The sequence below is a fragment of the Equus asinus genome, chromosome 12, assembly GCF_041296235.1.
Source record: "Equus asinus isolate D_3611 breed Donkey chromosome 12, EquAss-T2T_v2, whole genome shotgun sequence".
NCBI classification, from domain to species: Eukaryota; Metazoa; Chordata; class Mammalia; order Perissodactyla; family Equidae; genus Equus; species Equus asinus.
In genome coordinates, this window is record NC_091801.1 from 10,185,001 (window position 1) to 10,200,802 (window position 15,802).

At 40.9% G+C, this 15,802-nt stretch overlaps 1 protein-coding gene across 4 annotated transcripts in view; it reads right to left on the reverse strand.

Annotated features, from left to right (window-relative positions):
* ZFHX4 (zinc finger homeobox 4) overlaps positions 1-15,802 on the reverse strand; it is a 173,790-nt gene that overhangs the window by 5,244 nt on the left and 152,744 nt on the right. For all 4 annotated transcript variants that reach the window (XM_044765904.2, XM_044765903.2, XM_070481016.1 and 1 more), the window contains exons 7-10: positions 12,086-12,219; positions 11,678-11,878; positions 11,031-11,148; positions 5,089-10,512 (exon numbers count right to left, since the gene is read on the reverse strand). In XM_044765904.2, coding sequence (XP_044621839.2) covers positions 5,089-10,512; positions 11,031-11,148; positions 11,678-11,878; positions 12,086-12,219 — 5,877 coding nt within the window. The remainder of the gene's footprint in view (positions 1-5,088; positions 10,513-11,030; positions 11,149-11,677; positions 11,879-12,085; positions 12,220-15,802) is intronic.

Sequence of the window (15,802 nt, forward strand, 5' to 3'; positions counted from 1 at the left end):
CTCTGAAGTCCGCAATACCACTCTCAACTTGACCCTAATCATTATCCCATCACTGTCAGTTCACCTAGCTTACCACTGGCTGCTCTGTCTAACCTCACCACACCCAACTCTTCTCTGACCTGCTTTGGAATAATTTCTGTAGTTGTATTAGTGATGACCTCTAAGGAATTTCCATCATGTTAGAGAACAGTCTCCCGATATCCTCAACAGTAAGTGGGGACGGGGGCTAAAAGTTCCATTTTTAAGTAACAAAATTGAGTCCTAGAGCTGGTAGGTGACTTGACAGAAATCTGACTCAACATTGATGCGGGGCAGGGAAACTAAAATCTAAAGCTGCCACTCAAATTTATCTTCCTGTCTAATTCAATCAATTTCAAATGTTAAATAATGCAAATGTTCAAAATCCAAAAAGAAAAAAAAAAATCCCTGAAAATAACATTGTATTTCCAGAAGAAACTGATAGCAAGCATGCACGTTCTACAGGGGGAACGGGTGAAATACATGAAATAAATTTAAATGAAATGGCTCAAGCTTTGCAGGGGTATGGTAGGAAGGAATGAGTAAATTCCCGGGTCTTTAATCCAATTTAGTATGATAGAATTCTCAGGTTCCTGGGATTTAAACATAGCCCTAGAGAAAACTGTGAAGTTAGGGAGTTGCTTTTGGGAGCCCAAACTCTCAAGTCCCTTGCCTTTATTCCTACAGTACTATGCCTGATAGCTTCATCTTTTTTCCACTTGCCTCTCTATCAAATTTCACTTGCAAGAAAGAGCCAAAAATGTGAATATACCTATTTCTGAAAAGACTTAATATACACTAGATTAGATAATTTGAGGTTTCTTCCTGCTATGGTCGTCTGATTTCATGATATTCTACTCTATTTTCCATTTAACTGAGGAGAATGCATTAAGTCAAAGGAATTAATATTTAATTATAGAATTTCAGGCATGAGTGATGAGGTGGAAGCAGCTGTACTAAGGACAGAAAAGCCTTCCTTGCATTGTTGGAACCAGACCGTGTTAGCAGCCAGCTTCTTTTGCCTACTTAGAAAGCCAACTTTAGCTGTAGATCTAGAACAGCTAGACTTCATGCTCAATAACTGCACCCCTGCTACCTACGTGCTGTCCCCCCCAACTCTAAGGAAATTGCCGCTTCACCTATCTCTCTGACATGAGAATTTAAGACAAGGGAAATTTTAAGGCACTAAGAGGCAAAAACATTAGCAGTGGCAATTAGAAAGCAAGATGGATCAACAGTTGTTGACTATGGCCTTCCCATCAGACGCCGCCCACAAGGTCCTATCTGGAGGTCCTATAAGGAAGTAATGGAAATGTTCAGAGGACTGCCCTAGGAATCTCAACTACTATACTACTATAGTCAAAGACTATCAGGGATGTTCAGAATCCTGATAATTCAAAATCTTGAGGAATGAGTTGGGTTAAATAATCAGCTGTTAAGTAAAAATGTTAGGAAAACAGATACTGATTAAGGATGAGGAACAATGTACACTGGGCCTACTAGTCAAAGACATAAGCCTGTAAAATTTGCAGTCAAAAGTTCAGCAGCCAACTGACATAAAAACTAGAAATAGAAGAGAAAAACTGAACAGCAATCACAACACAGGAGAGGTGGTGGTAACTACAAATTAAACACATCTCCATTTTCATCTCTGTTACCGAGTTATAATGTTAAAGACACATTTTTCCTGTTCCCTCACTCCTACTCCAGTTCTTTGAAATTCCACTGAGAGATTAAAGTTTCTCTACAGATAATCTCATACTACCATCATTTTACTTGGTTTTGTTTTCCTGAAACAGCTGCCTACTCCCAAAAGTAATGCTTTCAGAAGAAAATGCCTGTCTCACGTGAACTTACATATAGTTCCTTTTTCTCAAATTTCTTTGATCTAGGTCTCCTGGAGGGGAAATTTATTTTTGAGGTGAAAATAAAACTAATTATGGACACGGGGCCAAAGACAATTGTGCTAAAATTATTAAAGACTTAGTCTTATCTAGATTTACCCCAAATGTGCTAGTAAATTACATTGAAGTATGAGAAAAATGCAAAAGGCATGTCCTAAAGTTCCTTTTAAGGAAATTGGGTTAGGCAGTATTTCCAAACACCAATGGAACATATAAAAATCAGTTACTGCTTAAAACAATAAAGCAAATAAGCTAAAAATAGAAAAATCAAGTTATTTTTCTATTCTTCTTGAGCAAAATGCCAAAGGAAGCTAATATCTTAAAGGATAAAATGTAAACGTAAAGGTTTTCTAATTTTTTCCAGGTGTACAGGCATGTGATTTTCTATTGTCACTTTCCCTTTCTGCATGTTGTCATGATAGAAAAAGACAAATGTGGAAAATTTTTAAAGCAGAAAATAATTCACTTTATTAAAAAATGAGTAATAGTAATTAGTGATACTGAACACAGGGCTGGGTCATTGTTCAGGAAGCAGGCACACATGATGTATATTACTCACGATTATATTAGGGCTTTCTTTCTGATCTTGAAAGACTAAATAATTTGTCAATTTCTTGGAAGTAAGGTAAGGAATTTTTGTGGACATTAAAGCTGGTAAACCAGAACAGCAATTCCACCCAAAAAAGAATAAAATGGGTGTTCAAATCAGGAAATTCAGAAGTTGGTAAATACTAAAACTGAAAACAAACATTGCAATTAAGTCAATTTTGGCATGTAGCTTTGCATCAGACATTACAGCACATCTCATATTCGATGGAGTACCTTTTTAGTGACTTAGGATCAAATCTTCAAACCTACCTTCAAAGGGATGGCATATCTTTAAAATGAAGTCTTTTCCATAACTAAATCCCATTAAAACGGGCCCAAGATGAACATGTCATATTCTCGAAGTCTGTTCATATAGATAACATACTTGCAAAAGCCCAGGGCATGTAAGATATACAGAAATATTCTCCTTATGAAGCAGTTTTCTCCTTTTGATTTCACCTAGCTGGTATGTCTGTTTCTCCCATAAAGCAAAGGGGATACTTGTTTGATGAGAAATAATACAGTAGAAAGATGGAGAACGACAGCTCCACTCCCTGAGCTGATTAACACATTCAGTATTGCCCATCACAGGTAAATTAACCTAAGAAAGATGCGAACTGGAAGTGTGAGGACTCAGGCTCTCAGATGGGGTCCTGCTGATAACTCTGCTGTGCTAATGTTTAAATTCTATCACGAACAAAGAATTAATTCAAGAGAAACTGCAAATTCCAGTAGGTGTGTTCATGGACCTTTTCTCTTTAGAACACTCTCCGGTCTGTTTTGGTCCATGATTCAATAAAAAAACGGACACCTAGCACTGAGCTTCTCAGTACCCAATGCATTCAAAGACACTGCTCACTGAGGAGGCCTGCGGCCAACATATTCCCACAACTCTGATAGTTATAAACAGGGCCCATATTTCGGGGAGGTATAAATTATATTTATGGTGAGTAGAATGAGGAGAAAGGTTAGGTTAAGTATTCATAAACATCTTTTCTCTCCTCCCCTTCTCCTTTTCTCTCAAATAGGCCCTCTGGGTACCATTTTCAGTGTGACAAGCCAGAGGGGCAGTCAGTGAAGGACCCATTGTCCAAGCAAAGGCCTTTTGATCCAGTGGAGAGAAAAACAAGATGCTCTGACCACCACTTAGAGGGGTGACTACACAGGCATCATCAATCAAAGCAGACTTGCAGATGAAAGGCACAGACACTTTGTTCTTAGCCCATGGAAAATATTAAATTTTACTCTGTTTTACATAATATTTTGTTTAATATTTTACATAACTCTTCATAGGAGCTTTTCCAATTTTGACATTATGTGGAAAACTCTATTTTATATAACTGATCATAGGAATTTTTCCACATGAGATATTTTTCTGTGTGTCAATAAACACAGTGATATATAAAGTGGGACCAGAAGACTAATACATTCAGATGCCAAAAAAATCAACCGCTGCGTTATTCTTGAAACAACTATATTTGACTGAATTGAAATGTTCAAACAAAACACACGATTATAGCTCTAATATTTACAGCCCCAAGAATGTCCAGAGAAAGAAGCCTGAAGTACTATGCGGGCAGTGGCAGGGAAGCTAGCTGGTACGATAGTTAAAAGAAAGGGCACTGCAGAAATTTTCCTGGTAACATTCTCTATGTGTGGATCCATTCTGCTTCTTTCCAATGCCAGGACGTCATTCAGGACAGAAACCAGAGGAGCTGGCCGTGGCCAGGAGGCCATTCGATACCATTGTTTTCTTGTCTCCCAAGCTAAAAGTTAAAACAGGAATATCTGCCTAAGATTGCATGGAAATTTTGATTTTACTAAGAGAAGGATGAAACTGCAAAGTTTGAAATTTACGTAAAACTGCAATTTGTGAAAAGGAAAAGAGCTTTCCTTACGTGTTTCGGAAATGTTCTCTGTAATTAGTTCATTCTAGATAAGTCTCTTCAGAATGTCAAAACTTCCTTTTAAAAAGAATTTAAATTTTCCTTTAAAAAATTAATCACAAAAAAATCAATTGTGAAAACAAAACTTATTTTAAAGAGTAAGTAAGGGCCCGGCCCGGTGGCGCAGCGGTTAAGTGCACACTTTCTGCTTCTTGGCAGCCCAGGGTTTGCCGGTTCGGATCCTGGGTGTGGACATGGCACCACTTGGCAAAAGCCACGCTGTGGTAGGCGTCCCACAAATAACGTAGAGGAAGAGGGGCACAGATGTTAGCTCAGGGCCAGTCTTCCTCAGCAAAAAGAGGAGGATTGGCAGCAGTTAGCTCAGGGCTAATCTTCCTCAAAAAAAATAAATAAATAAAAAAGTAATATTTCTAAGACATAGAGATATAATGATATAAACAATATATTTCTGAGACTGCTATGATCTACCTAGTCTTTATTATTCTGCATATGTTCAGGGTGACTCACTTCCTGGTTATTAATGATAGACAATAAAATATACACTTCAAACAATCTAATGGTTTCACTAATGAAATTAAAAGAGATCCAAATGTACCCTGTTCTTGGTTACATGTGATTGGCTGCCTAATGTTACTTAATTAATTAGACCGACTCTCCTTGAAACGACTTACTGTTTGAATTTTGTGGAAATCCGGGCAAGGAGGATGGACCGTTCATTCCAGGGAGGAGGACGGGAGGAAGGCCGGGGAGTCCTGGATAGGCTGCTGGCAGACTGATGCCATGGAGGGAGCTGCTGTCCATCATGCTCGGCTGCTGCACCGCCAAGCCCAGCACATCTGAAGCTTTCTTTATACGATCAAGTTCCTGCTGTGCCATCAGCTGTCGCACGGTGGTCGGAGCCAAGTAATCTTTCTCCCGATCAAGCTGACTCCCGACGGTCTCCCTCACTTTGGAAATGTGCTGTTTGGAGAAAATATGATCTCTGATGGACAAGCGGGCAGAGTACTTCACCCCACAGAGGGTACACTCTGGTTTGGTGCCTTCCGTTCCGCTTTGATTGATCATGAAAGGCTTCCCGATGTTAATTTTAAATTTCTTTTCCTTGGCCCTGGCATTTTGGAACCACACCTGGACCACGCGTTTGGGCAGACCAATCTCATTCCCTAGCATCTCACATTCCTGCATGGTTGGAGTTCGGTAGTCACTAAAGCAAGCCTTGAGGACCTTGAGCTGAAGATTGCTCATTTGGGTTCTGAACCTCTTGTGCCCCGGTCGATCGTTACTTTTGGATTTAAAGGGATTGCTGGATCCGAATGGATTTGGTGAACTCGGGTCAGCTATGCTCGATGTCTCACTGCGGTCAGCATTGTCATCGGGGTCATCCGTGATATAAAAGCTTTGGTCATGGTCACCATCTTTATCATTGAAATGTATCGAGGGACTGGTGAGAGAAAAGAGAAATTTTTCATCGCAAACCTCCGTGGTGGGTGTGGTTGCTGTTTTGGGCAAAGTATCGAGAGTTTTCGGCTCTTTAGGAGATAAAGCTGGCTTCACATCTCCAGAACTTCCCGTGGTGCTTTCCATCTCAGTGTTTCCCTCATCTCCCGTGGTGGCATCACTCATGGCTGTATTAACGGATGAAGTCTCATCAAAATCAGTTTTATTTTGATCATATCCAGTCTCAGCAGGAGGGGCATTTAAATTCTCTACATCCTCAGAACATTCTGCTTTGAAAGAAGAAGGGCTTAAAAGATTCTTCGGCGACAGCTCTGCTGTTTTGCTCACAGGTGTTGACACTGTAGAAGCCAATTCGTTCTCACTTGATAGATCGATTTTAGTTAATGGCAGAGACGGATAATCAAAATAAATGTATTTCTGTGGGCTTTCTGCCCCATCTTCTGCTGATATTAACGGGCTTGGTGGCAAGCTGTAACCTGCCTGCTTTCCTTCGTTCCAGTGCCGAGAGCGAATGTGGCTTTCCAAGGCTGACTTTGCCTTGAACAAGGCTCGGCAAAAGGGACACCGTTTATGCGACTGGGCGGGACCCACCGCCCGGAACTGGCCTTTCCTTTCTCGAGCTCGTGTATTCTGGAACCAGACTTGCACGACTCTCTTTTTCAGCCCCACTTCACGTGCAATGTGATCAAGCATTTTTCTGGTCGGATTGGAATCCAACAAGTACTTTTCATAGAGTATTTCCAGTTGTTCCGGGGTGATTGTGGTTCTCAAGCGTTTATCGCGGTGCTGGTCTTCACCGCTATTCCCTCCCTCCTTTTCACTGCAATTATTATCTTCTTTATCATCCAGTTTCCTTTTAAGGGAAGCAGCAACTGTTGTGGGGGCTGTGGCGTGGGAGGAACTGGTCTGAGGTGGCATTTGTGTGAGAGAACCGCTCAGCAGCTGGCCGGTCATCAGTGGGTTGTTGGGGTCGAAGATCATGTAGGGCATATCCATGGGCCTTTCCAAGAACGGAGAGTGAAGGAATTGGTTTTGAGCAGCGAGGAAGTGCATGTGCTGGTGCTCCTGCCAGAGTTCCAGAGTTGGGAAGGCAACTGTACACTGATCACATTGGTATTGTAGTAACTGTGGAGGTAGACTGTTCTGGAGAGAAGTCATGGAAATCTGCAGTGGACTGGAAGGGACCGGGGCTTGAGAGGCCGAGGGAGGTCTTCCAACAAGTTGGGGCTGTTTCGGGGGCTGGGGCTGGGGCTGGGGCTGGGCTGCCGAGGCCTGCGGGGGGTCTGCGGAAGTCGATGCTAATGGCAGGGCTGGTTTGGTGCCTTGCAAAGGGGGAGTGGAGTCGCTCTGCTTTGGCTTTTCTGTGGGATATTCTGGTTTTGGAGAAGCCTTCTCAGGTTCTGATTTGGGGGATGGAATCAGCGGGGTACTAGTCCCAGAGCCAGAACTTGCTGCAGGGCCAGCAGGGTTTTTGGCTGCATCCGTTGGGCCAGACCCTGCGCAATGCTTGTACACCACTTGATCAGTGGCATCCATGGAGTCTTCAGTTTGGCTTTCGTCTTGGGCATCATCATCTTCATCCTTATAACACTGCTTTTTCTGATGCGTAATCAAGTCAAAGATCCTGGGGAAAACCACATTGCACTTTTTACATTGGTACTGCATGTTGCTGGTTCGAATGTACCGTTCGTTCGTGAGTTCTCGCTTTTCACTATCTTTAGTTTCTGCCTGATTCTCATAACTCTTCCGTGCTTTCTGACGAGCATTCTGGAACCATACAACAATAACTCGGGTAGGTAGATTGAGAACAGTGGAAAGTTGTTCTATTTCATCATCTTTTGGGTAAGCATTTGTGTCAAAAAAGTCTTGTAGAACCCTAAGCTGGTAGTCAGTAAACCTTGTTCTGGAAGACCTTTTACTGAAGGACGCATCAGATTTGTAGTGTTCTAAAGAGGAGGCCTGTGGCTCGATTCTGATATCTTCCAAAACAGTGATGGGAGGGTTACTGAAGTTGTATGGTGAATCCTTATTTCTCTGTCTTTCCTTAAAAAGCGTATTTCGAAACCAGTGCTTGATAACTTTTTGAGACAGGCCAGATTTCTCCGCCATTTCTTGGATCTGTTCTTCGCTGGGAGAATTATTGATGTCAAAATAAGCCCTCAGGATTTTGAGTTGATCGTCCGTAATTCTCGTCCGCGGGCGTTTGAACTGAGAATGCCTTAAGAAGTTGGGATCTAGTCCCAACTGCTGCTGGCAAAGCTGGGTGAGATCGGCAGAGAGAGTGTCCATCTGCGGCAGCTGCAGGGCGAGCTGGGGAGGAAGTGCAGGATGTTGCACAGGTTGCATCATAATGGAAGGAAAGAGCGGAAGGTCAAGAGAAACAGGCAGCTGGACCTGTGGGGGTGCAGAAGGTGGAGGTGGTGGGGGAGGAGGTGGGGGAGGAGGTGGCGGTGGTGGTGGCGGGGGAGTGGGTGGTGGAGCTTGTAGAGGAGCAGAAACCGTGCTTGGGAGTTTTACAGGACCCATGGAAGAGGGCTGTGGAGGGGCTGGAGGCAGAGGGGGAGGCGGAGGTGGGGGAGGCGGCGTTTCCGGTGAAGATGGTGAAATTGGATAAAGCTTGTCATAGGCCTCCCGGTATTGGCGAGCAAATTTTTCCAATGCTCCATATGGAAAAAATTGCCCGTGTACATGTTCTTGGTGACTCTTTAAAATAAGAACATTAGAAAACAATTTACCACACGTTCCGCATTCCAATTTATCGGTATTGTCACCATCACCACTTTTGCCTTTCTTCTGGACCTTCTGCCTGTTTTCATTATACTGAATGACCAGCTCAAAACCAAAGTTTTCCAGTAACGCTTTGGCTGCATTTCCTCTGGCCCCTGAAGCTATTCGTGGGGGCGGGATGGATGGTTCCAAGGATTTTTGCTTCTTGACGTCTTTGCCTTCTTTGAGTCCTTCACCTTCACTTATAAATTCTTGCTTTGGCTTTTCTTGCTTGTCAGCAATCTCTTCCGCCTCCTTGTAAGACGGGATGTCCTTCATGACGGGGCAGTCTGCACTGGCTATGTTCGTTTGCTCTTGTTTCAATAATTTGCTTGCCTGCTGCTGTTGCTGCTGCTGCTGCTGCTGTTGCTGCTGCTGCTGCTGCTGCTGCTGCTGCTTTTGAGGCTGCAGCTGGGACTGTGCGGCCTGGTATTGTGCTTGCTGCTGCAGTATCTGGAGTTGAGTCTGGCCTACGTGATGCTGAGTTTGAATCTGCTGCTTCAAGTCTTCGAGCAAGGATCCAGCCATGCCGGTCATGCCAGGCATACCAAAGGCGGCAGAGCCCGGCAAGCCCAAATCGGGCCCCAAGCTGAACTCTGTCCCAGGGATGTAGAATGGAAAGAGAAACTGAGGCTGCTGAAACTGCAGCAGTGCTTCTGGGGTCATAGGAAAATGAGGCAAAAAGGCCGGGTTTAGAAACTGAGGCTGAAAAAATGCGGCTTGCTGTTGCAGCTCGTGCTGTAGTTGCATCTGAATTTGTGCTGGTGACTGTGGTGGGTGATGCGTAGGTTGAGCAGAGATCATTTCCGGGGTTTGTTTTTTATTTAATTCTTTGGCATCTAGGTGGGTATCTTTGCTGCTTACTGCTGCTAAACTCATGGACTCTAACATCCCTTGGCCAGGACTACTGACGTTGGCTGCAATGCTGTGCCCACCGGCCACGTGGCCACTCGGCTCCAGCTTCGCAGCCCTGGCCTTTGTCTGGTGGAGCACGGACCTCATGTGGATTTCCAGGGTCGAGCTTTGGCTGTACGCAACATTGCAGATGCTGCACTTGTAGGGTTTGTTATCTGTGCTGCTGTTGGTTTCTTGAGGAACAGGACTGGAGGCTTCCTGCAAAACCTTTTTCAACTTATGCAGATGAGAAACTGAATTATAATGGACCAAGAGAATGTTCTTTTGGGTGAATGACTCTTTACACACTGTACATTTATACGGGCGAGATGGATCGAGGAATTTTTCCATCGTGAAATTTGGCCCTTTTCTAAAAGGTAAAGTCCGCTTTGGTTCAGAGCCCATGTCATCTGGAATAGAGCTACTGTCACTTCCTACAGGACTTGCCTTCCCTTCATGGTCCACCTCATACTCTCTCTCCATTTCCTGCTCCAGGGCATGGTCATCCTGGGCCATCGTTTCACTCTCTGCCCAAAGTTCACCATTCACGGGCAGGGAGGCATACAGCTGTTGAAGTTCAGCCTCACTCAGTTCGGGGTGGCCTGCTTCCAAGTGTTTTTTTAAAGCCTGGAATGTACGGAAACTACGCTGGCAGAGATTACACATCGTCGCAGCCCGAATCGCATGATACTGGGAATGTATCTGAAGCTTCTGCATAGTCTTAAAAGCCAAGCTACAATGGTTACAGCGATACTTATAAACATGGCGGTCGGAAACGGAGAGGGGTTGCCTTTTTTGCTGTTCGCTTAACTGATCTTGCAGTGTGTCGGGTATTTTCATATCCTTACTGCTACTTTTATTCCATTCTGACACTTCCATGGGTTCTTTCGCTGGTTTCTGCTCCTCACTCTTTATTTCCATGCTAGCCTTTGAATCCTCAAGACCTGCCATACTTTTGTCATCCATTGGACTTTCACCTGTGTAGAAGAAAGCACAAACATATTGCTTACAGAAAGAATACCTATTGCTTAAATGCCAATAAATATTGGAAGTAGGAGCCTCTAATGGTTTCTGCTTAATTGACTCTTTGAGGAAATATTTATTGAGCAACTACTATGTGACAAGCATGTACTAGATACTGGGGATATAAAGGCGAGTAAGAAATCACCCTTGACCTCAAGGAATTGCAGGATAGAGAAGAAAACAAGTCAAAGGTAACTGTAATACACTACAATCAGTGTGATACTGAAGGCTATAACCTCCATGTTCAGGAATTAGAACACACAGAATATTCTTAGTCAACGACACTTCATTCCCCAAGGGCAGTTACAGATAACCAGATATTAAATATGCCTTGAAAAATATGGCTCTTGGAATACTATTTTTCCTCCCTGCTTTTTTTTTTTAACCTTTGATAGTGATCATCTTGGAGCACCACCACAAATGCGAGCTCCTAAGGGCGTTTCCCGCAGATCTGGGTCATAGGCTGGCATACCTGAATATTTCCCAGAGCCCTCCGCTGTGATGGCTGCAGGTGTGTCTCGCTCCGATTTCTCAGAGGTGGCTGCTGGCAGCAGCAAACTGTTTGGCATCATCACATCGGGGACAGGCACCTGTGAACAACAGAGGGGTTCTTGTCTAATGTAACCCAGAAACCCCATCACTCCTGCCATTTGGCAGGAGCATATCCCACTTACATTTTTTCTGACTGCAGCAGGGACATCTGTGAATCTTACAGGCCAACGCGATCCCTTCAAATGTCAGGTCAATGCTGGTGCAATGCTGTATTCATCTTTTCCTTTTTTAAGATATAGTTTAAAGGTTTTTGTGGGTCTATGCTCTTATAATGATAACCAAGAAAACTGAAACTCAGGGTGCCCACATGAGTCGTCTGATTAAGATTATAGGCATAGGAATAAGACTGCAAAAGATGTGTTATTGAACAAGCTATGCTTTGCATCATATTTGCTTTCTTTTCTATGCAAAAGAGACAACAAATGGGCCTTGAATCGTGATTTCTGTAACACAGTAAGAGAGCTTTACGTAGCACAGGAGAAATAAATTTCTATCAACCAATAATTTCAGATTCTGTGTTGTTTGCTTTACAGAGATTATGCATGCATCAACATTTGGTATCCTTACTGTCATAAGCAGCTTCTCCACGCAATCCGGAGACACGCTGTGCAAATGCGTCAGATGCAGCTGGAGGTGCATTTTGTTGCTGAGGATGTCCTGGCAAAGGGGACAGCAGATGACGGGCTGCACCGAGTGCTGCGACAGGACATGCATCTGGATGCGACTTTGGTCCCTACTATTGTAGTTACAATAAGGACACTGATAGAACTGGAAAATATTGAATAAACATGGCCACTGTTAGTCAATGTATTTTGATGATTTCAGAGCATTAGAAGTAACACCAAGAGTTAATTACATTGCCAATCGCGATGTCTGCGTACCTTTCAACAGCATGGAATTTGAAGCTCTAAGGCTATCAGGAGCAAGAAAAAAGAAAAAACAGGTTTATACAGCAAAGGGAAAAAACATATTTACCTGTTCGTGACAAAATTTATTGTCCTCTGCAGGTTTTGACCTTTTTGTTGCAACATCCTCCTCTTTTGCCAGCAGGAGTGGCTGGGTTCCCCCTGCCACACTGACTTTTAACTCCTTTTCTGGTGTGATTATTCCTGATTCCCAAAAAAGAAGAGAATACCTCAATTTAAGAAGACAACGTCAAAATCTGAAAAATTTTATGTTCTCCAAATAGCTCTGACTCTATGTCCGCTGAATCACGAAAAGAACCGAACAAGCACTTTTAAATGATACTAGTCTCAAAAGGCAAAAAAGCACACTTCTTTTTGTCCGCCGACTAAGTGGACTTTATAAATATGTTTTAAAATGTACTCCTGTCTCATGTTTAGATAACCCCAGGTGCCCCTGAAAGATTCATCAATAACATGTACTCTCTGGTGTCTCAGAATGCCTTTATCCTATGGAAGCAAATCTACTCCCAGCCACAAATGCTAACTCAGAAAATAACTATTTTTACTGATGTTGAATATAATCATCTCTTTTCTAAAATTCGTGGATCCTGAACACCTTTCAAAATGCTCAGAAGAGCTGACTAGTCATAATTCAGAAATAAAAATAATCTTTTTACCTGGCCAATGTAGGATTCAAAAGTGAACTATATACATTGCATATCTGTTGCTGCTTTTTGTCATTCTTTGTTTTAAATGTTTCAGCAGTTGACTGCAGGCGTAACATGGCAGCCCAGATCTCAAGAAGACAATTGCTTTATGAGGTTAATCCGAATATTCAGTGTTAAAGATGGTTTAAAATTTCGCCCAGATGAGCAATGTAATGTGTAGGAGCCTCACACACATCAAAGAAAAGAGTGTGCTTCTAATTTCCCAATCTAACAGAAAATTCTTCCCAGCATCAATTTTCCCGATAATCTCCTCTGCGAGGCTGGATATTACAGGGACGTTGGGTAGGCATGTCACATACATCTCACGACAAACACAAAACCTCATTTACCAGCCATTCCAATCTCATCATAGCGCGGCATCATCTGACCTTTTTTCTGCTGTTTATTATGAGTATTTCTAATTTTAACTTTCAATTTTCACCATCTTCCAGTCAATTTGCAACTAAATTATTTCCAGGGTGAGGACGCTATCGCTGGACAACTGGGTGCAAATACATCTGGAAATGCAATGAAGCTAAACCATTGATCGCTATCGGACCCAGCGTAAATATAGAGTCTAGGCATAATCTGATTGTATGCTGTGCATGAAGATTTATCTTGATTTTTTTTCAATCCACAGACGGTTCATATAAATGAACAAATTGCACCTTACTGCAAAATAACCCAGTTTTAATTTAAAAATAAGGTCAAGGATGTTAGGGAAACAAAATAAAAATGAACCAGAAAATACATTCTTTTTTAATCCTGGATAGAGATGCCTGTTTTACACCACATAAATAATTTCAAGAATTTCAAATTCAGAAAGAAATTTAAAAGTAAGAGTGACTCTGAGGGGACCAAAATTAAAATAGAATTTAAATGACGTAATGACAGTAATTTTACTTCTCGGGGTTCACGGTAGGTATAGAACTAATGCTATGTATTCAACAAATTACACTGATATTGATTTCTAGATTGACAAATACTAGATGTTATTTGACTTGGTACATTTGCTCCTATATATATATATACACACACACACTTACATATAGAGATATATATCTAAGATATATATATATATATATATATATATATATATATATATCTTGGAGAAAATTACGTTCTTTCTAGATATCTGAAAAAATAATTTATCATATTTGTATCTGAGGGAACTTAAATTTGAGATAAACTGAAAAGTTTCATTACATTGATTAAACAACATTCAAGTATTTGATATCTAAAAATATGTCAAACACAGCAATGTTTATTTCATAATTAGTTCTGGCATCAAAAATATGCTTTTCTTTCTCAAAGCAGAGTGTATTTGTGCTGTTAAAAGTATTAAAAATAAACATTTAAGAAAACAATATGATACATAGTGTTTGCAAATAAAATTTACTAAAGGTGTCAGATCAAGTTGTATAAAATGGTTGTCATTTAAATTAGCAAATGCATATCAGTTGCTTTCACTTGTGAGACTAGAAGATTCTTCTTCAAAAATTCCCCATGGATGAGAAAGAATATGTTCACCTAAGAGAATAATACTATGTCATATTTCCTTATCACTCTTTTGTACATGGTAGAATTGGACATCACCCAATAAAAAGCTGGTCCAATTCTCTATGCTATGGAAGACTGTCACAGACAAGTTGAAAGAGAATTTTCACGACTCTTGTTGCTTGCAGGCCCTAGAGAACATCGGAAAAGAATAAACCTTCCAGGAATTCCTAAATCTATTAAATGCAGAGCTATGGCCTAATTTTCATAAGCATATATATTCTAATATCGGGACTATAAAAGGATCAAAAAACTTACTGATTCTTCAATGTTTGAAACATTTTACTAAGACTACACTATTCATTGGTGTACATATTTGGTATCACTAATCCATGTTCTCATTTTTATGCCTATTAATATTCATCAACAATATAACTGCTTTCGAATTTAGTGTTGCTCCATGCTGCATCAAGAAAGTAAGAGTTAAACTTTAGGATCATTATTTCATAGCCATTATGGTAACTCCTGGCTACAGTATTCCACCCAATATATGTGTCAACTTCAATATTTTTTGCCTAATTAACTTAATTAAACCATGATCTTAATGTAAGCTATGAGCTTCCTAAAGACCACTTTATTTCAAATTAAAAAGAAGTTATAAATAAAGGCTAGACCCCCTAACTGTAGCTAGGCCCCCCAGAAATGCACACCGTTGATAAGAAAAAGCTGAGAATGCTGAGATGTAAAACAAATGACAAAACAGACTCGAGGACAGGCAGATCATCAGGATTATTTGCAAAGATGATGGAAGTTACATTTTATGCACGCATGCCTTTTCTACTCAAAGGGGTGCTGCTATTTCAGGTATTATGGACTCTCTAGCAAATTAAAGGGAACCCACTCTGGGGTCTTTTTCTGAATTGTCTTATGCTAGAAATATCTTGCATTAAATAAGGGCCAATCAATTTTAGGAAGGTTTCAATTAAGTTTTGTGATTATTCATAGTTTATGTCTACAACTTTATTTGAAATAAACCCTGTTTGTTACCCTACACGAAATCTTGAAGTGGGATCATAATTCATTTTGTGTTATTAAGGACATCACAATCTTCTCAAAAAACAATGTCATCTTAAAGCGTTTTAACTAAAAAATGAAGTCCAATTACAAATAAGTGCTGCCAAATAGATAAGCCAATGATTATCTGTCCATTATGGGATTATTTAACTTGCATGAGATCGCTAATATAAAAATGACATAATTCATTTCAATTCAGAAGCCGCCTACTTAATAATTTTCAATGCCTAAAATACAGAAGGTTGTAAAATGGTTCATACTCATAACAAGTGAGGAAAATCCAATGACACATGTGTACTCAAAGCAAATCTGGAAAAAACAATAAAATAAATACTGAATTGTTATTTATGAATCAATGTATTTGATAAAGTTTGAATACTATAAAACTCGGATATAAGAGAAGATGCTATTCAACTCCAAATAATTCTAAATTATAATTACTGGTACAGTATTCTTTCTAATGAGACTAGAATGAAAGGATAATTTTAATTGCAATAATGAAGGATAAT